The following is an 18,863-nucleotide window of genomic DNA, read 5'->3' as shown; positions in this document are numbered from 1 at the left end:
GAGGATCGGACGCGCGGCGCGGAGGATCGGACGCGCGGCGCGTCTGAACCCGAACGTTTCCCGGCGACGACGACGATGGTTCGGGACGCCGCGGACGGGCGGACCCGGATCGACCCGCGCGGCGTCGACGCGCGCGCGACGCCGACGCGCGACGCGTCCGCGGCGGCGCGCGAGCGACGCGCGACGCGAACGAGATGAGAAGACGACGACGCGACGAGCGCGGGCATCTACGACGGCGGCGGCGACGACGCGCGCGACGGACTGTGACACACCTCGTGACGAGTCGTGACAGCACGACATCTTTCCCGCGGCCAAGAAAAGTTCATCGGTCAGTTGAAAGGGGGAGCGATCAAATGTTGAAACTGAGGGATGGGTGAAAAACGTTTGCGTACAAGTGGAGTTGTAACACGCAATTCGGTTTCGTTCGATTTTCGGGTCGACAGCCCGAGATCTGAGGGCGCCACTGCCTCGCGCGCGCGCGGCGCCGAGGGAGCATCGCGCGCGTTCGCGCGACATGCCGCTCATGCTCAAGCGCCAGTACGACGCGCTGGCGGCCGCCGCGACCGGCGATGCTCCGAAGAAATCCGCGCTCGAACCCGAACGCGCGCCCGTCGTCGAGATCTCGAACGACGAGCGAGCGACCGACGAAAACGAAAACGCCGTCGTCGTCATCGACGACGACGACAACGACGCGCCCCGAGACGCGGTCGTGTCGGCGCGGCTGGTGGGCAGCATGAGACACCGGGCGGCCAGGGCGCGGCTCGCGCACGGCGCGAAACTCCGCCTCCGCCGCGACGACGGCAACGCGCACGATCCCAACGCCGTCGCCGTCGACGTCCTCTCATCATCGGTCGGCGACCCGATCCACGCGGGCTTCGTCAAGGCGACGCAGGCGGCGGTGCTCGCGCCCGCGTTGGACTCCGGCGCGCTGACCGTCGTGGCGTGCGTCGTGGACGCGCCGCGCGGCGTCGACGCGCTCCCCACGAAGGACGTGCCCGTGCGTTTCACCCTCCGCCGCCGATCTGCGGACGACGCGTCCGCCGCGTCGGTCCTCGAGCTCCTCGGACTTCCGTACGACGTCCCGAGCTCGGTCGGTGAACTCGTGTCTCCGAAACTCCTCGACGGCAAGTTCGCCGAGCCGATGTCGCACCGGTGGCTCACGCACTACGATTTCACCAAGCCTTCCGTCTTCGCCGCGTTGAATCCCGTGACCGAAGCCTCGCCGGAGAAAGAATGGGTTTACGTCAACGGCCGCGACGAAAACGTCTCGAGCGAAGACGCCGCGAGCGCACACACATACAGCGGCAAGTGGATGATCATGGGGGTCAAGTCCGACGTGATCGACAGATACTTCGTCGAGTGCGCGAAGGCGGTGGAGGCTGGCGAGGTCGTCGCCGCCAAGGCGCCCGCGGGCGGGGGCGAGGGCGGCGTTGGCGTCTTGATCTTGTACACGAAAGATTTCAGGGACAGGGTCGAGGCGGAGAGAGCCGGCGTCGCGTTGAAGCGACGGTTCGGCAGCGGCGTACATCTGAAGTACAAGACGGACTCCGCGACGTACGCGGGGATGTACGCGACGGGGGGGGGCAAGGGCGGCGGCAAGACGTGTTGCTACGAGATGAAGAGCGGGAGTCTGACGATGGACGTGGACGAACGGGTGTACACCGAGTGTTTGAAGCTCGCGGAGAACGGGGGGGGGGACTACGCGTAGAGAAGGAGGAAGGACCCGCGTCCGTCCAAACTCGCGAATAGAACGTGTACGTGTACGTGTATCATTACGACAACGTGTACAAGCGAGCGGTTCACCAACCACGGTATTTCACCCACCACATCCACATCCACATCCACAGCACTTCGCGCTTCGCACTTCGCACTACGCCTTGCCCTTCTTGACGTAGCGCGGCGGCAACCCCGGCATCAGCGGCGGCAACACCTCCATGTCGTCGTTCCCGCTCGGCCCCGACGCGTCGCTGCCGTCGCTCACGAGCTCCACCTCCACCTTCCCTTCTCCCGTCTCCGTGATCCCCGCGGTGACGCCGGGGCCGAAGAACGCCTGAATCTTCTCTCTGCGGTCCGTCCACTCGGACAGCTCCATCTTCGGGCAGTCGAACTTTAAGACGAGCGCGTAGCGGTCGACGATGACCATCTCGGCGATGCCCGTCATCTTCGGCGCCTGGTTCTTGCGGAGGCCGCCCGGGCGGTTGTACCTGATATCAGGTCGAGGGGAGAGTAATCCGCGCGTCAGTGTCAGTCAGTCGCGCGGAGGACAGGGTTTAGGAATGAAACGGAATGGAACGGAACGGAATGTTGGAATTCTCTCGCACCGGAAGATGAACCCGAGCGCCTCCTCGAGGTGCTGCTCGTCGCCGTATCGGTACCGCGTGACGTCGTTGCGGACTTGGGTCAGGATGGCCGTGGTCTGCGACTCGCGCAGCGCGAGCGCGTCCTGTGGAGGGCGCAGAAGAGAGAAGGTCAGCGGCCGACGAACGGGACGGGATGGATAAAACGAGATGATCTGGGAGCGAGCGAACGACGACGACCGTCGCGACGCACCCTGTACGTGACGCACTCGAGCGGGTCCAGCTGCGCGTACTTCAGCGCGAACCCGATGAGGGAGATGATGAACCCGTAGATGAGCAGCAGCGACGACACGCTCCCCCCCGGAAGGAAGTTGAAGAAGGAGAAGAACCCGTACGACAGCAGCGGCAGGCCGACGCTCAGGCCGATGGTGCCGAACGACGTCGTCGCGAGGTTGAACCCGCCGTCGCCATCGACGACGTCGGAGCACGTCGAGCGCGGGAGCGCGGGGACGACGTCGGACGCGACCGGCCCTTTCGGACCCGTGTTAGGGCCCTTCGTCGCGATCTCCACGGCGTCGTCGATGGCGTCCGCGCGGACCTGGAGGCTCCCGCGTCGGACGGACGACGACGACGACGACGACGACGGACCGCGAACGAAGCAGCATCTCGCGCGGAGCGGCGCGGACGCGGAGGACGCGGAGGACGAGAGCGACGACGCGGTCGCGGCGCGCGCGGCGCGCGTCCGCGGCGCCGCGGCGGACGCGACCGGGACGCGGACGGCGGCGGCGGAGGACGAGGCGAGCGCGAACATCGTCGTCGTTCGCGGTGCGTGCGTGGAGTGCGCGCGGCGGCGCGACGGTCCGATGGGGCTCTACGTGGCCGGTCGGGGCGCCAGTTGGCACGCGTGTGGCGAATCGTTCAGATAAGGCGACGTCTCTGAAACATTGCTCATACGAAAAATACCGTACTGTACTCGGCCGCGAACCGCGGACGCCTTTTTGTGGATCGAGCGTCGTTCCGCGATGCGCGATCCGGCCGCCTCTCGTCGTCGCGCGCCCGCCGCACGCTTCGCTCCCCACCCCCCCCCGCCCCCCTTCCCCACGCACGCCGCGATGTCCGCCATCGCCTCCGCGTTCAAGACCATGGCGATCGTGCGCGCGGCCGCGCCGAAGCCCGCCGCCGCGCGCCAGTTCGCGCGCGCGCCGTCCGCGCTCGTCGCGATAGCGCCGAACCGCCATCGCGCGTTCCGCGCCTCCGTCGCCGCGAAGGCGGCGTACGGCAAGGACGAGAAGGGCGACTACCCGAGCCTCGACTACAGGATCTTCTTCAAAGACGGCGAGAAGGCCATCTCGCCGTGGCACGACGTCCCGCTCTACAACGCGGACGGGACGTGCAACTTCATCTGCGAGATCCCCAAGGAGACCAAGGCGAAGATGGAGGTCGCGACGGACGAGCCGCTGACGCCGATCAAGCAAGACACGAAGAAGGGCAAGCTTCGCGACTACCCGTACAACATCAACTGGAACTACGGCATGCTCCCGCGGACGTGGGAGGACCCCGGGCACGAGCACCCGGAGATGAAGGTCATGGGCGACAACGACCCGGTGGACGTCGTCGAGATCGGCTCGGGTGCGTTCTATTTTCACACCGACCGGTCCCCGTACGACCGCGTCGGCGTGGTGAACGCCGTTCCTTAAGGACTTTGCCCGGCGTGTCTCTCCGACCACCCCTCGCTTTCAATCCCCGCCCTCGACGCCTTTCAACTCCACCTGACGCCTTTCAACTCCACCCTCAGCTCAACGCGAGATGGGTTCGGTCGTCCCGGTGAAGCCGGTCGGCGTCTACGCGATGATCGACGACGGCGAGCTCGACTGGAAGGTCATCGCGATCGCGGCGGACGACCCGAAGGCGAAGGACGTGAACGACGTCGCGGACGTGGAGAAGCACTTCCCCGGGGAGCTCGAGAAGATTCGCGTGTGGTTCCGCGATTACAAAACCCCGGACGGAAAGCCGCAAAACGCGTTCGGCTTGAACGACGAGTGCATGGACAAAGCGTACACGATGGCCGTCATCGAGGAGACGTCGGGGTTCTACGATAAGCTCAAGTCCGGCGCGCGCGAGAACGACAAGGGGCTCTCGCTCGAGTAATTAATCATACCGTACGTCCGAGCCGCCGCGTTCGTTCTCGTGAACACGAGTATTCTTATAATAAGCTACGAGTACAGGGTACCTTCGTATGAAAGAAGTCGCGCTCGCGTCGTCGTCAGTACTTGGCCTTCTTCCTCGGCCGCGAGAACATCCCGCCGTCGCCGCCGCCCTTGCCGTTCTCCCAGTTACCGGTCGCCGCCTCACCGCTCTTGTCGTTCGTGAACTCCGCGTATCGCTTCTTGTCCTTCGCCGGCATGTTCTGCCCGCAGTTGCCGCCGCTGAGGGTCGTTCCATACAAGCGAACGTCGGGGTGGAGTTCATAGGCGTCAGGTGGAGTTGAAAGGCGCCGAGGGCGGGCGTTGAAAGCGAGGGGTGGGCGTAGAGATGCGCCGGGCAAAGTCCTTAAGGAACGGCGTTCACCACGCGAACGCCGTCGTATGGGGACCAGTGTATAGAACGCACCTGAATCCGGCGAAGCGTCTCAACTTTTTGATCTTCCCCCCTCTTTTCCCGCGGTCGTCCCCGCGGGCCCCGTCGTCCCCGTGATCCCCGTCGTCCCCGTCCCTCCTCCGCGCCCCCCGCGCTCTCTCTCGCTCCACCGCGGCCAGCCTCCGCGGATCCCACTCGTCGAGGACGTGCGCGGGGAGGTCGTTCGGGTGCGTCGACACGGTGTACCCGTCGACAAACGCGCGAGGGAGTTTCCGATGCCGTCGCAACGCGTCCGTCTGAAACTCCCCGAGGCAGCAGCACCAGATCGACGGGAACGGCGACGTGCGCTCGCCCAGTCGCCCGACGTGTTTCTTCTTTCTGCGCGCGGACGCGCTCTCGCCGTCGTCGCGCGCGGACGCGGCGCGGCGCGCGGCGAGAAGCGCTTTCGGGGTCCAGTAGTAGTACCGCTTCGCGGGGGCGACGTAGAAGGGCAACGTCTGCCGACGCGACGACGACGACGACGACGACGCGTTCGACTTCTTCTTCGCGAGGGGGATCCGCTCGCCGGTCGCGTCGGAAGCGCGCTTGAACACCATCTGGTCGTCGTCGTCGTCGTCGTCGTCGTCGTCCACCATTTCTTCTTCGTCCTCCTCCTCGTCCTCCTCCTCCTCCTCCTCCTCCTCGACGTCTTCTTCTTTTTCTTCTGCCCTCCCTCGTTCTCTCTTCTCTCTCGCCTCCTTCGCCCGCCTCCCCGCGGCGCCGCCGGTCAACAGCGCGTCGACGTAGTACGGCTTGTGAATCACGTACGACGGCAACAGCAGGAAGTACGGCCGTCCGTGCTCCGCGAGGTTCGCCGCCGCGAAGGTGAGGCATTTTTCCACGTGATCGGCGCTGTACGGCGGGTTGGTCACGAGGACGTCTGCGAGGGGTCGGTCGCTCGGTGGGGTCGACGCGTCGGTCGGCGGCGCGTCGTGCCGATGAAACAGCCGCTGCGACGTCGTGAGGGAAGCGCGGGCGGGCGGGCGAAGAGCGAACGCGAGAGGGAAAGGTAATAGACAATAGTGTGGTCGGTCGCACCGTGTTCGGGCACTTCGTTCCTTTTCGCGACGGCGTAAAAGTCTTCGTTCCGGTTGATGACGTTTCGAAACCCCAGCGCGTTGAACGACCGCTCCGTGCCGCCGGCGCAGTAGTACGGGTCGTAGATGATCAGCTCGCTCGGCTTCTTCCCCAGCCGCGACGCGACGTCGTTCAGAAAGTTTACCACGTTCGCGTGCGCCTCCGGGGACGTCTCGCAGTGGTCGTCCCCGTCCGCGTCGAAGGCGTGCGTCACCGACGTCGGCGGTCTCTCCATCCTGCCCTCGACGACGTTCTCTTCTTCTTCTTCTTCTTCTTCTTCTTTTTCGTCGTCGTCGTCGTCCGCCGGCTTGGGTGCGTGATGCGCCGCGATTTCCTTCTTGCTCCATCGAATCACCGCTCCCGTCGCGGGATCGAACGTCCCGACGCGCAGGTGCGACCCGTCCTTAGGATCGTTCCATACGAGCGAACGTCGGGGTGGAGTTCAAAGACGTCAGAAGCGGAGATGAAAGGCGTCGCGGTCGGGGATTGAAAGCGAGGGGTGGGCGGAGAGACACGCCGGGCAAAGTCCTTAAGGATCGGCGTTCACCACGCCGACGCGGCCGTATGGGGACCAGTCTATAGAACGCACCTTCGCGCGCCTCGTGGACGAGTACACCGCGCGCGTTCTCCCGTCCACGAGGACGAGCTTGTTGTCGACGACGACGCCCTCCACGCGCAGCGTGCCGTGGTGAACCTTCTTATCCGGGACCGGCGGGATCTCCGCGGACGACGAGCGCGGCCGCCGTCGCGACGCGTCCTCCTCCTCCTCCTCCTCCTCCTCTTCCCCGGACGACGACGCGTCGCCGCCGCCGTCGCCGCCGCCGCCGTCGTCTCCGTCCGCCGCGGCGGGAAATCGCGTCTTCTCTTCCTCGCGTCGCGCCGTCCTCGCCGCCTTCGCGGCGAGCTTCTTCGCGCGCTTCCGCGCCGCTCTCGACGACGGGCGATCGCGCGCGTTCGGTCTCGGATTCGACGACGCGACGGCGGCGGAGACGCGCGCGGACGTCGACGCGCCGCCGCCCTTCGGCGCGGCGTCGTCCGCGTCGGCGTCCACGAATCTCTCGGAGTCCGAGTCGTCGAACCGGTCGAGGTCGTCATCCGCGGCCATGACTCGCGACGACGCGCCGGCCGGCGCGGACGAAGAGTGATGAGCGGGCGCCGACATCTGCGACGGCTTCCCTCGACGAAAGCGAAACTTGCTTCAGGGATGTAGGGTTCGTTCGCCCTGCGACCGCCCGAGCGCGTCCCCTCCACACGACGACGCGCGCATCGCGACATCGATCATGATGTCGACGTCGAGCACGATATCGACGCGCGCGGTCGCGTCGCGCGCGGTCCGCGGACGCGCGCGCGCGACGACGGCGGCGCGCGCGACGGCGACGTCGCGGGCGACGAGATCGTCGACGACGACGAGCACGACGACGACGCGCGCCGAGGCGCGCGAACGCCGCGCGGCCGCGGCGACGGCGACGGTCGCGGCGGCGGCGACCGCGCTCCCGGCCGCGCCCGCGTTCGCGCACGCGGCGAACGAGCTCGCGCAGGCGCGCGTCCCGCCGCGCCGTCTATCTCCTCCCCGTCGCGCGGCGTCGCCGACCCGACTCGACCACATCGTCATCATCGTTCGTTCGCTCGCTCTCTTATCCGTCGCTCCCCTTCCCCCTCCCGTCCTCGACCCGCCCGCGCGACCGACCGCAGACCGCCGCGAACGGCCCGCTCGAGTCCGCGCGCCTGTTGGTCGCGATCGCGTCCATCGCGCTCATCCTCTTCCAGGGGCCCAAGGGCGACGGCGTCGTGAACTCGCTCAACGAGAACAGGGTGTTCGGAAGCGCGTCCGAGGCGAAGAGCGCGGTGGATTACGTCACCGCCGGGTTGATAGGGAGCTTCATCGTGTTGTCCGCGATCTTAGCCGCGAACCAGTGATGATATCGAACGATCGAAAGGAGTGGTAGGGAAAGGAAGAAGGCGAGGCGATGGCGAGGGGTGCCCGGTGTCGCGCGTACGGTATCCTTAGAGCGCGTCGCGGAAACTTTTCTATTCCTGCTTGCAGTGTCGTCGAGAAGTACAGTATTCTCCCATCCGCGCGTTCGCTCGTTCGTTCGTTCGTTCGTTCGTTCGTGCTCTCGCACGACGCTTCCACGTCGGGCGCTCGCGTCACTCTTCCGGGTACTCGCAACCCTCGTGCGTCACGGGCTCCAACGCGCTCAGGTCGAACCCTTTCTCGGACGCGACGGCGCGCATCTCTTCGAGCGTCGCCTCGGACGCGATTTTCTCTCGCGTGAACAACCAAAAGCCGCTGTCGTTCTGGCCGCTCCCGGTGCGGCACTTCCCGTCGTCTCCCGTCGGGATCGTCGGTTGACCGCCGCTGACGATCGCCCAGTCATACCCAGGGCCGACGGGGTCGCTCTCGTCGCGAGGCTCGCTGCGAGTGAAACGGACGAGCGAGGCGAGTGAGTCTGTCGTCCGTCGCGCCGAGCGCCAAAGAGCAAAAAAAAAAGAAACCAAAAAACCTTCCGCAGCCGCGCGCACCTCGGAGACACCGCGACGACCCAGTACGGCCCGTACAGAAACCTCGGAAGAAACCTCGGCCCGACGCGGAGCTTGCTCGGCGCGTCATCGTCCGCGTCGGGATCGATCACCGCGCGCAGCCGAAAGCCGTCGGAGTTCTGCGGCGGCCCGTCGACGCCGCCGACGTTGGCCGTGTTGTACACGTCCTATTGGTCGAGGGAAGCCACGTGTCAGTCGCGCGGGCGTGCGATTGGTGGATGGCATTCCCGCGCGTCGAGACGCGCGCGCGAAAGAAGTCCTCGAGGATCGACGATCGACGCGCGAGGGAGAACGTGTTCGTAGCGCGCGCGCGGAAAGAAAGCGGACTCGTCTCGTCTCGTCGCACCACGGCGTCGTCGTCGTTCACGCGGTAGGACGCGCGCACGCAGTAGAGCGACTCCCTTGGTTGATATCGCACCACCTGCTGCTGTTGGACGTACCACGCGTGCGCGGCGTACGCGTCGAGGTCGAAGGGCGACGCCGTGCTCACCGGCGCGCACGGCTCGGCGGCGGCGCCGCGGCGCCCGCCCGCCTGGGCGTTCGACGGCGCGTTGAGGAGGACGAGCGCGAGCGACGCGGCGAGCGCGCGCGCGAGCGTCGACGGCGGCGGCGGCGGCGGCATCGGAGGAGGGGGGGGGGGCGAGGGAAGAGGGCGCGTCGCGACGGCGAGGGCGTGGCGGAGTGCGAGGAGGAGTGCCGCCGGCGGCGGCTGCGGCGTCGCGTCGTCGCCTCGGGTTTCTCGCGAGGTCCGAGGAGGTCCGAGGTACTGCGTCGGGTACTGTAGGGTTACTTCTCTTTCGTTCAAAACTCAGCTCCCGTCCCCGTCTCCGCCTCCGCCGCGCTCACGGGGGCTCACTCGCCCTGGTACTTCCCGTCGCTCCCCTTGGCCTTGATGTCCTTGGCGACGCCGCCGACGCCGGCGACGTGGCCCGTCTTCGTGGACGCCTTCAGGAACGACCGGAACAGCGTGCTGTTCGTGTCATAAATCATCTTCGCGTCCTCTCCGCTCTGCGAACTACGACGCGACGGGGGGCGGGGCGGAGGTGGACGGGCGGAAGGGCGCGGGCGTCAGGACGCGCGCGTCGAGGGCGGGGCGACGACGCGGCGACGCGGCGCGCGAGCGCGATCGAGGGGGGAGGGGGAGGGTCCGCGAGAGGGGAGACGGGCGCACCTCCGTGCCCGGCGGCGCGTGAAGTGAGTGATCGACGACGCCGCGTTCGCGTCGAAAACGCGACTCGCGCCGAGGCGAGGCGAGCGCGTTCACGAACGTTTTTCACGCGTCCCTCGGTTTCAACGTTTGATCGATTTCCCTTTCAGCTGACCGATGAACTTGTTTTGTATGGATTGGCGGTCAGCTCTCTGCGACGAGCGTATCTTTTGCGGATAATAAACGCTCGCCACACCCCGTCGCGCGCGTCGCTCCGCTCGTCGACGTTTCCTCTCTCTCGCGCGCGCGGGATCACCCACGATGGCGACGACCGCGCTCCTCGCCCCGACGCGCCTCGCGTCTCCCGCGGGAGACGCGACGACGCGCGTCCGCCGCGCGCGGACCGCGACGATCGCTCGCGCTCGTCGTGATAATCTCCGAAAGGCACCGATCGCGGCCGCGGCGGCGTCGTCGACGACGACGACGGAGCTTCCCCCTCCCGCGCTCGCGAACCCGGACGCGTGCTCGCGCGCGAGCGACTACACCTCGCGCCGAGGCGCGGTGCCGTACAAGGACGCGGCGGTCGACGTGGACATCATGGTGAACGACGGCGCGAGAGCCGCCATCGCGGCCGCGGGCGCGGAGCGATTCGTGTCTCTCATCGATCCGTCCAACCCGAAGCTCCTGAGGTTGCTGCGCGTCATGGAGGACGGCTGGGACGCGATCGGCGTGCGGAACAAGAACGCGGGGCACCATTCGCTGTGGCCGGAGGCGTTCGAGGCTGGGCGGTCGCTCCTCGAGGAGGCGTTCCCGGAGGAGTGCGACCCGAAGTTCGGCGGGGAGGTTCTCTCCGGCGTCGCGTTCGTCGGTGCGTTCGTTCGTCGACCGACCGATCCAATCCGCGCGCGACACGTCATCGAAAAACCTCCACGTCATCACGTACTGACCAGTCCGATCGCGCTCCTCCGTCCACGTCACCACTTTTCTACGCGTCCGCAGGCGACGACATGAAGGACCGCGCCATCGATTTCATGCAACGCCGGCCGAAGACGGACTTCACGATGTCCAAGTACAACCCTCTGGGCCGCCTGCACCGAGACCCGGACGCGATCGACTACAAGCAGCCCGGGTGGATGGAGACCGCGATGCCGGGAAGTGCGCCGTTTGGCGCGGAGGAGGAGGAGGACGGCGCGTACTCGTACAGGTACTACAACGTCTGGCTCGCGAGGACGCCGCTCGACGCGTCGGGGCAGGTGTACGAAAACCCGCTGTGTCTACTCCTCCCCAGAGACGAGGGCGCGAAGGAGTGGGACTACGAGATACGCAAACCGGAGGACAACGTGGGCGCGAAGGAGGAGACGATCGGGGAGATGATGGGCCGCGCGGCGAAGAACCCGCTCTCCGCCGCGCCGATCGTGATGTCGATGTTTTCGACGAGACGGGGACAGAAGAAGGAGGACCAGTTCGAGGTGCGTTCTATACACTGGTCCCCATACGACCCCGTTCGCTTGGTGAACGCCGTTCCTTAAGGACTTTTTCCGGCGCATCTCTCCGCCCACCCCTCGGCTTCAATCTCCGTCCTCGACGCCTTTCAACTCCATCTGACGCCTATGAACTCCACCCCGACATCGCTTTGTATGGAACGACCCTGAGTTCACCGACCCGAACTACATGTCGCGCGGCTCGCCGGAGCTCACGCCGGACGACGCGCACACGTGGATAACACACCCGTTCGTGGCGTTCGACTCGTTCGACATGTGGCACGGCGCCGCGAAGTGGGACGGCGACGAGAAGAAGGCGGTGATCGATTCGGCGGCGGACTTGATGCGCGCGAGGCAAGACGCGAGCAAAGGCCGCGTGAGCATGGAGCTTCGATTCCGCGCGCGGTGTAAGCCCGGCGGGCGCGAGGGCGTGCCGTTTTCGCCGCTGTCGAGCGCGTACCGGGGGGGCGTGTTCACCCCGGACACGGTGCGACCGAGCGGGGGGGAGTACGACCTGGAGAAGGGCACGACGCGATAGAGGATCGAGCTCGCGCGAACGCACGGACCCTTCCTTCATCGGACTCCGACGACGGGGAGGGCGTCGGGCGTAATAACGAATAGCCATCTCATAATAGCCCTACGACGACGTTCCGTTTCGTTTCGTTTCGTTCGTCGCGCGATGCTTAATACGCTAACCGACGCGGCGCGCGCGTCGGGGCAAACTTCAGAGGCACGCTCGGCGGCTCCGGCGTGCGTCGCGCCCGCGGCGGCGGCGCTACCTCCTCCTCCTCCTCCGCCCCCCTCGCCGCCGCAGCCGCCGCCTCCTCCTCCTCCCTCGCGAGCCGCCTCGCGGCGACGACGGACGCGATGAACCTCAGCGCCTCGGCCTCGCCGCCTCTGCCGCCGCCGCACAACGCGGGGAGCCTGCGCGCGAGGTCTTCCACCATCGGTCTCGACAGCCCGGGGTGGCGGTCGCGATCGTCCTCCGTCGTCGTCGTCGCGGCGCCGCCCGCGCCTCCCCCGAGCCCGCGCCGCCGCGGGGTCCACGCCGCCGCCGCGGCCGGGTCCGCCCACGCCGCCGCGCCTCGGAGAGGTCGATCGGAGGGACTCATCCGCGCTATCCGCGCGGCCTGCGCCGCGCGGTCGTCGGGGCCGACCTGGTAGGTCTTGTACGGCGAGTGCGCTCTGCGCCACGATTCGTTCAGCTTCGGCTTCGGCTTCGATCTGGCGCGCGCGAACGCGGCGGCTTCCAACGCGTCCGCGAGCTTGGGGTTCCTCTGGAAGAGCGCGTCCGCGGCAGCCTGCGCGCGAGCGAGCGCGGATCGCGGCGACGGCGGCGTCTTCGGCCGCGGCGGCGGCGGCGGCGGCGGCGGCGGAGGCTCGGGTTCGTCCGATTCCGATTCCGATTCCGACTCGACCGATCCGCGCTCTTCTTCTTCGTACTCCTCCTCTTCCTCCTCTTCCTCCTCGGCGATGCTCTCGGCGAAGCGCCGCGCTTCCGCGAACTTCGCGCGCGCTTGCTTCCCTCTGTGCACCGCCTGTATCTTCGTCGCCGCCGCGGTCGTCTCTCGCAGCTCCTGAACCTCCCGCCGCGCCTGCTTCCCTCGGTGCGCCGCCTGAATTTTCTTCGCGGCTTCGTTAGTCTCTCGCAACTCCTGGAGTTCTCTCCGCGCCTGCTTCCCTCTGTGCACCGCCTGAATCCTTTTCGCGGACTCGTGCATCTCGCGCAGCTCCTGGACCTCCCGCCGCGCGAGCTTCCCTCTGTGCACCGCCTGTATGCGCTTCGCCGCGGCGTTCGTCTCTCGCAACTCCTGAAGCTCTTTCCGCGCTTGCTTCCCTCGATGCACGGCTTGTATTTTCAGAGCCGAAGCGTGCATCTCTCGCAACTCCTGAAGCTCGCGTCTCGCCTGCTTCCCTCGGTGCACGGCCTGAATCCTCTTCGCGGACTCGTGCATCTCGCGCAGCTCCTGAAGCTCTTTGCGCGCTTGCTTCCCTCTGTGCACCGCTTGAATTTTCAGAGCAGACGCGTGCATCTCTCTGAGCTCTTGGACCTCCTTCCTCGCGAGTTTCCCTCTATGCACCGCTTGAATTTTCTTCGCCGCCGCGGTCGTCTCGCGAAGCTCTTGGAGCTCTTTGCGCGCTTGCTTCCCTCTGTGAACCGCCTGGATTTTCAGAGCCGCGGCGTTCGTCTCTCGCAACTCCTGAAGCTCTTTCCGCGCTTGCTTCCCTCGATGCACGGCTTGTATTTTCAGAGCGGACGCGTGCATCTCTCGCAACTCCTGAAGCTCGCGTCTCGCCTGTTTCCCTCGATGCACCGCCTGGATCTTCTTCGCGGCTTCGTTCGTCTCTCGCAACTCCTGAAGCTCGCGTCTCGCCTGTTTCCCTCGATGCACCGCCTGGATCTTCTTCGCGGCTTCGTTCGTCTCTCTCAGCTCCTGAAGTTCCCTCCGCGCGAGCTTCCCTCTGTGCACCGCTTGAATCTTCTTCGCGGCTTCGTTCGTCTCTCTCAAGTCCTGAAGCTCGCGTCGCGCCATCCTCCCCCGGTGCGCGGCTTGAATTCTCAGAGCCGCGCGCCCGAGCTCCTCATCGGCGTCGTCGTCGTCGTCGTCCTCCTCCTCCTCCTCCTCGATCGGCAGCTCCTCGCCGCCCGCGAGGGAGTCGTCCGAGTCCGTCTCCGCGCCGAGTCCGTCCCCGATCGGGTCCGGGTCCTCTCTCGCGCGCGGCGGCGCTGCCATCGACCGACGCGCGGCTCTCCCTCGATGCGCCGCCTGTATCTTCGTCGCCGCGTCCGTCAGCTCCTTCTTCTCTCGCGCCAACGCATCCCTCGCTTTCTTCCCGCGGTGGATGGCTTGAATCCGCGCCGCCGCCGCGTTCGTCTCTGGGTCGTCCGCGAAGTCGAACCCCTCGTCTTTCAGGTCCTGGAGCGTCTCCATCGCTTCCAACGCGCGCGCGTCGCGGAGCTCCTTCGCGGCTTTACGCGCCGCCTTCCCGCGGTGCACCGCCTGTATGCGCGCCGCCGCCGCGTTCGTCGCGTCGTCGTCGTCGAACTCGAACGCTTCCTCCGCCGTCGCCGTAGAGCGCATCGCGCGTCGCGCCATGCGTCCTCGGTGAATCGCTTGAATCCGCGCCGCAGCCGCGTTGGTTTCCTCGTCGTCCTCAAAGTCGAATTCATCCGCCGCGACGTCTTCGAGCTCCTCCAACGCTCTCATCGCCCTTCGCGCTTGGCGCCCGCGGTGGATCGCCTGAATCTTCGCAGCCGCCGCGTTGGTCTCCTCGTCGTCCGCGAAATCGAATTCCTCCGCGGCGACGTCCTCGAGCTCCTCCAACGCTCTCATCGCGCGTCGCGCCTGTCGGCCGCGGTGGATCGCTTGAATCTTCGCCGCCGCCGCGTTGGTCTCCTCGTCGTCCGCGAAGTCGAACTCCTCCGCGGCGACGTCCTCGAGCTCTTCGAGAGCCTTCATGGCTCGTCGCGCCTGGCGCCCGCGATGCGCCGCCTGAATCTTCGCCGCCGCCGCGTTGGTTTCCTCGTCGTCCGCGAAGTCGAACTCCTCGGCGGCGACGTCCGCCGTCGCGTCGTCGCCCTCCTCCTCTTCCGCTCTCAGCGCCCGTCGCGCCATCCTCCCGCGGTGCATCGCCTGTATCCTCGCCGCCGCCGCGTTCGTCTCTTCGTCATCTTCGAAGTCGAACGCCTCCGCGGCGACGACGTCCTCGAGCTCTTCTTCCGACGCAGCCATCGCGCGTCGCGCCGCGCGTCCTCTGTGCGCCGCCTGTATCTTCGTCGCCGCCGCGGTCGTCTCCTTCAGCTCCCGCATCTCGCGGCGCGCCGCCTTCCCTCGGTGCGCGGCTTGGATGCGCGCGGCCGCCGCGTTCGTCCGCGCGTCGTCCTCGAAGTCGAAGTCGTCGTCGTCGTTCGACGCCGCGGCGACGACCGCATTCTCGGAGAATGCGTCGGCATTCTTCGCCCCTTCCGCTCCGTCTCGGATCCCGCGACGCGCCACCCTCCCTCGATGCATCGCCTGAATGCGCGTCGCGGCGTCGATCTCCTCCGCGGACGGCTCTCCGTCGCCCGCGCCCGGCGCCGTCGTCTCCGACATCCCGGCCAGAGTCGCGCGGGGACGCGGACGCGCGCCGTGGGCGTGTGTCGACTTCTCCGTGAGGCGCGCCCGAACGGTCACTTCCAGCGGTCGCATCGACGACGAGCGGTAGCGGGCGCGTCGTTGACATCATTCTTTGAGCGCGCGCCGGCGCGGGGCGAGAGAGACGCATCGCGCGAGATGGCGCCGCCGCTCACCGCGTGGCAGCTCGCGGGCAAGGCCTACTTCTACGTCGCGACGTGGATGTCCATCTCCATGGCGGTCATCCTCTTCAACAAGGTCCGTCGCGTCCCGCGAGAAGAGCGACGAGATTTGTGTCGCAAAGACGAGGACGGACATCTGTCGCGTCGCTCCCGCGCGCGATCGTCGCTCGCGCCCCCGCGCGTCCCCGCGACGAGGATTCCCTATCGCCCGCCGCGACGTTCCCCTTCGTTGCCGTCCTCGCGACGCGTCCGTCGTCGTCGTCGTCGTCTTCGCGTCCCGCTCGACCCGCGGCGTCGTCTGACCTCCCCCGTCGCCCCGCCCGTCGTCTCATCCTCCGCCCCTAACAACGACGCAGTACATCCTCGCGTTCACGCGGTTCAAGTACCCCATCGCGCTGACGCTCTGGCACATGTGCTTCTGCACCTCGATCGCGACGTTCATGGTGCGCGTCGCGGGGACGACGAAGCGACTCCACATGCCTCGGCACGAGTACGTGAACAGGGTGGTGCCGATAGGCGCGCTGTACGCCGCGTCTCTGTGGCTGAGCAACAGCGCCTACCTGCACCTCTCCGTCTCCTTCATTCAGGCGCGTTCTATCTCACACTGGTTCCCATACGACCGCGTTGGCGTGGTGAACGCCGATCCTTAAGGACTTTACTTCCCGGCCGGCGTATCTCTCCTCCCAGGGTCCCTCGCTTTCAATCGCGACACGCCTCGACGCCTTTCAACTCCGCTTCTGACGCCTTTCAACTCCACCCCGACATTCACTCACTCGCTCGCTCGTACGGACCCTCGGCCCTCAGATGACCAAGGCGCTCATGCCAGGCCTCGTGTACGTGTGCGGCGTGTTCTTAGGGATGGAGAAGCTGACGCGGTCGACGTCCGCGAACATGGTCGTCATCGCCGTGGGCGTCGCCATCGCGGCGTACGGCGAGGTGCGTTCTATACACTGGTCCCCATACGACAGCGTTGGCGCGGTGAACGCCGATCCTTAAGGACTTTCGCCGGCGCATCTCTCCGCCCACCCCTCGCTTTCAATCCCCGCCCTCGACACCTTTTATCTCCGCTTCTGACGCCTTTGAACTCCACCCCGACGATCGCTCGTATGGAACGACCCTGAGATCGACTTCGTCGCCGTCGGCGTCGCGCAGCAGCTCTCCGCGCTCGTTTTCGAAGCGCTGCGGTTGATGCTCGTGCAGGTGCGAGTTGACACGTGGCGGCGGCCGACGATCAAACGATATATATTATTTCTCGACCACACGATATTCCACGTCACCGTATCTGGTGCGCCGACTGACCAATAACAATTCGACAGGTGCTCATCACGCGTCGCGGGTACGCGATGAATCCGATACAGAGCCTGTACTACGTCGCGCCCGCGTGCGCGGCGTGCCTCGCGCTGCCGTTCGCCACGGTCGAGCTCCCGGAGATCTTGAACGACATCGAGCTCGTGATCGACTACCCTCTGCTGCTTTTAAACGGCGTCACCGCGTTCGCGTTGAACCTGGCGGTGTTTTTGTTGATCGGAAAGACGTCCGCGTTGACGATGAACATCGCGGGCGTGATCAAAGATTGGATGCTCATCTTCGCGTCGCAGCACTTGTTCGGGAACAGCTGTACTTTTTTGAACTACTTCGGGTACGTCGTCGCGTTCCTCGCCGTCGGGATGTACAACGTGAACAAGCTGAAGGCGGCGAAGGCGAAGGAGCGGGCGGAGCGAGTCGGCGCGAAAGGCGGCGGCGGTACGGCTGGCGGGGGCGGAGGCGGAGGTGGGATCGCGGGCGCCGCCGCCGCGTCGTCGTCCTCGGGCGGGAACTCGCCGCGTCATGACGAGCGGGTGTGACGACGGGATGGAACGGGCGCGTCGCGTAGGGTGGAGTGGGGGGGTCGTCGTCTTCGTCGTCGTCCCCAGTATAGTAGCAGGCGTAGGAGGTAGTGATCGAGTGAAACGACAGAGAAGCGGAGAGGAGAAACGCATTCATTCGACCGCGCCCTCATCCGAGGGGATCAGATCGAGCGAAAGGCAGACGCGGGCGCGATGGCGGACGACTCGTCGATCAGAACGTTCGCATCGATAGAAACACGCCTACTAGGCGCGTCGACTACCGATCCTCGAGGCGGGCTCACATCCTCCAAACCAACCTCCGCGGCGCGCGCGCAGCCGACGCGACGGCTAAGCTTTCCATTCATTCGCCCGCCGCCGCCCGCGTCGCGTCGCGCGCCCTCCCTCGCGCCGTCCTCCGTTTTTGCCTATTCATAGACCCCACTCTAAACCCCCACGCGTCCGATCCGCCGCGCCGAGCGCGATGTCGCGACGACGCGGCCGATCGATCGACCGATCGATCGATCAGTCGCCCTTGCGCCGGAAGCTGCACCCCTCCGTGAGCCGCGCGCGCCCGCCGGTGGGCTGGCACAGCACCGCGGAGCAGCTGCCGCAGAGCACCACCGTCTGGGAGTGAGAGAACACCGTCGTGATGTTGAAGCAACCCTGGTAGTTTCGGGGCGGAGAGGAGAGGAGAGGAGAGCGGGCGTCAGCGCGCGCGTCGTCGGAGGCCGGGGGATGCGCGCGCGCGGCGTCGCGGTAAATTTTAGGGTTCCGCGCGCGCGAGAAGAAAACGTCGGCCTCGCTCGCGGACGCACCTGGCACTTCACGTCCATGAAGAACGAGTTCGGCGACTGCACGAGGCGCTTGAGCTTGTGCTTGCGCGCCTCCAGAGCCGCGGGGGGGTGGAGCAGGTCGATGTCCTGAGCGAGCACCTGAGCGCGGGAGCGAAGACGGAAGGGGGGACGTCAGCGAAGGAAGAAAGAATCGCGGGGAAAGAAAAGAGCAAAGCCCGCGCTTGGGATCGCGCCGTCGCGGCGCCGGACGACGCCGGAGACGCGCGCGACGACGCGGGTTCCGCGACGGCGACGTCTCCAACGCCGCCGCCGCGACGTCCGAGCGAAGGATCGCGACGCGCGAGGACGCGCGACGGCGCCGCGCGGGCGCGGCGTCCGGCGCGCGCGCGCGTCGCGTCGCAAACCCTTCGCTCGGCCGTCGACGCGCGACGCCGAGGATGAGCCGCGTCCGCGCCGCGACGCGTCGCGGCGCGCGCGCGTCGCGGCGACGCGAGCCACGATGACGGGAGCGAGGCGTGGACGCGAACGCACCATGTTTGCAGTAGGTCGCTAGTGACCAACCGCGCGCTTGAAAGAGGGCGAACGTTGCCGCCTCGGCGCTGTTTTTGACGCTCGGGGAAAAAAAAGGGCTCGGAACCGAACGTACGTATGTGTGTACCGACCGCGCGCGTATGCGCATTCGCACAGAGTCGAGTACTGTAGTACTCGCACGGCCGCTCCGACGTCCGCGCGGCGCGCTCCTTCGAGTGCGGCGGCGATCGGCGTCGCGCGCCCTTTCAACATCGCG

General features: G+C 66.8%; 9 protein-coding genes across 9 annotated transcripts; 5 read left to right on the top strand and 4 right to left on the bottom strand.

Moving 5' to 3' along the window:
- Positions 1 to 514: 514 nt before the first annotated feature.
- MICPUCDRAFT_60478 (uncharacterized protein) lies at positions 515 to 1,708 on the top strand (the record flags this gene model as incomplete). Its single annotated transcript, XM_003061050.1, has 1 exon — positions 515 to 1,708. One exon carries the CDS (start codon positions 515 to 517, stop codon positions 1,706 to 1,708), a length of 1,194 nt encoding a protein of 397 aa, XP_003061096.1.
- A 162-nt stretch (positions 1,709 to 1,870) lies between these two features.
- On the bottom strand, positions 1,871 to 3,108 carry MICPUCDRAFT_20119 (uncharacterized protein; the record flags this gene model as incomplete). The annotated part of the gene is made up of 3 exons (XM_003060794.1): positions 1,871 to 2,204; positions 2,322 to 2,443; positions 2,551 to 3,108. The coding sequence occupies 3 exons, from the start codon at positions 3,106 to 3,108 to the stop codon at positions 1,871 to 1,873; spliced, it is 1,014 nt and encodes a 337-aa protein (XP_003060840.1).
- A 331-nt stretch (positions 3,109 to 3,439) lies between these two features.
- MICPUCDRAFT_34797 (uncharacterized protein) lies at positions 3,440 to 4,469 on the top strand (the record flags this gene model as incomplete). Its single annotated transcript, XM_003061049.1, has 2 exons — positions 3,440 to 3,926; positions 4,093 to 4,469. The coding sequence occupies 2 exons, from the start codon at positions 3,440 to 3,442 to the stop codon at positions 4,443 to 4,445; spliced, it is 840 nt and encodes a 279-aa protein (XP_003061095.1). The 3' UTR covers positions 4,446 to 4,469.
- A 12-nt stretch (positions 4,470 to 4,481) lies between these two features.
- Positions 4,482 to 7,095, bottom strand: MICPUCDRAFT_60475 (uncharacterized protein; the record flags this gene model as incomplete). The annotated part of the gene is made up of 4 exons (XM_003060793.1): positions 4,482 to 4,846; positions 4,908 to 5,793; positions 5,952 to 6,393; positions 6,580 to 7,095. The coding sequence occupies 4 exons, from the start codon at positions 7,093 to 7,095 to the stop codon at positions 4,561 to 4,563; spliced, it is 2,130 nt and encodes a 709-aa protein (XP_003060839.1). The 3' UTR covers positions 4,482 to 4,560.
- A 178-nt stretch (positions 7,096 to 7,273) lies between these two features.
- MICPUCDRAFT_60474 (uncharacterized protein) lies at positions 7,274 to 7,907 on the top strand (the record flags this gene model as incomplete). Its single annotated transcript, XM_003061048.1, has 2 exons — positions 7,274 to 7,606; positions 7,683 to 7,907. 2 exons carry the CDS (start codon positions 7,274 to 7,276, stop codon positions 7,905 to 7,907), a joined length of 558 nt encoding a protein of 185 aa, XP_003061094.1.
- Positions 7,908 to 8,138: 231 nt separating this feature from the next.
- MICPUCDRAFT_41142 (uncharacterized protein) lies at positions 8,139 to 9,153 on the bottom strand (the record flags this gene model as incomplete). The annotated part of the gene is made up of 3 exons (XM_003060792.1): positions 8,139 to 8,406; positions 8,514 to 8,698; positions 8,878 to 9,153. The coding sequence occupies 3 exons, from the start codon at positions 9,151 to 9,153 to the stop codon at positions 8,139 to 8,141; spliced, it is 729 nt and encodes a 242-aa protein (XP_003060838.1).
- An 846-nt stretch (positions 9,154 to 9,999) lies between these two features.
- Positions 10,000 to 11,697, top strand: MICPUCDRAFT_48003 (uncharacterized protein; the record flags this gene model as incomplete). The annotated part of the gene is made up of 3 exons (XM_003061047.1): positions 10,000 to 10,546; positions 10,678 to 11,147; positions 11,473 to 11,697. The coding sequence occupies 3 exons, from the start codon at positions 10,000 to 10,002 to the stop codon at positions 11,695 to 11,697; spliced, it is 1,242 nt and encodes a 413-aa protein (XP_003061093.1).
- A 3,736-nt stretch (positions 11,698 to 15,433) lies between these two features.
- On the top strand, positions 15,434 to 17,300 carry MICPUCDRAFT_34792 (Drug/Metabolite transporter superfamily; the record flags this gene model as incomplete). The annotated part of the gene is made up of 5 exons (XM_003061046.1): positions 15,434 to 15,532; positions 15,813 to 16,079; positions 16,261 to 16,392; positions 16,579 to 16,656; positions 16,773 to 17,300. The coding sequence occupies 5 exons, from the start codon at positions 15,434 to 15,436 to the stop codon at positions 17,298 to 17,300; spliced, it is 1,104 nt and encodes a 367-aa protein (XP_003061092.1).
- A 210-nt stretch (positions 17,301 to 17,510) lies between these two features.
- MICPUCDRAFT_28127 (uncharacterized protein) lies at positions 17,511 to 18,639 on the bottom strand. The gene is made up of 3 exons (XM_003060791.1): positions 18,608 to 18,639; positions 18,098 to 18,214; positions 17,511 to 17,945 (listed from the first exon to the last, which is right to left on the bottom strand). The coding sequence occupies exons 1-3, from the start codon at positions 18,608 to 18,610 to the stop codon at positions 17,805 to 17,807; spliced, it is 261 nt and encodes an 86-aa protein (XP_003060837.1). The 5' UTR covers positions 18,611 to 18,639; the 3' UTR covers positions 17,511 to 17,804.
- Between the last annotated feature and the right edge of the window lie 224 nt (positions 18,640 to 18,863).

The sequence above is a fragment of the Micromonas pusilla genome (assembly GCF_000151265.4).
Source record: "Micromonas pusilla CCMP1545 genomic scaffold MICPUCscaffold_9, whole genome shotgun sequence".
NCBI classification, from domain to species: Eukaryota; Viridiplantae; Chlorophyta; class Mamiellophyceae; order Mamiellales; family Mamiellaceae; genus Micromonas; species Micromonas pusilla.
This window is presented reverse-complemented; position numbering and strand designations above follow the sequence as displayed.

What these genes read in the sequence shown, in the direction of transcription:
- MICPUCDRAFT_28127 (XM_003060791.1), bottom strand. An exon ending in TCATGGACGTGAAGTGCCAG is followed by an intron (nt 17,946 to 18,097) that starts GTGCGTCCGCGA and finishes CGAAACTACCAG; the next exon opens with GGTTGCTTCAACATCACGAC.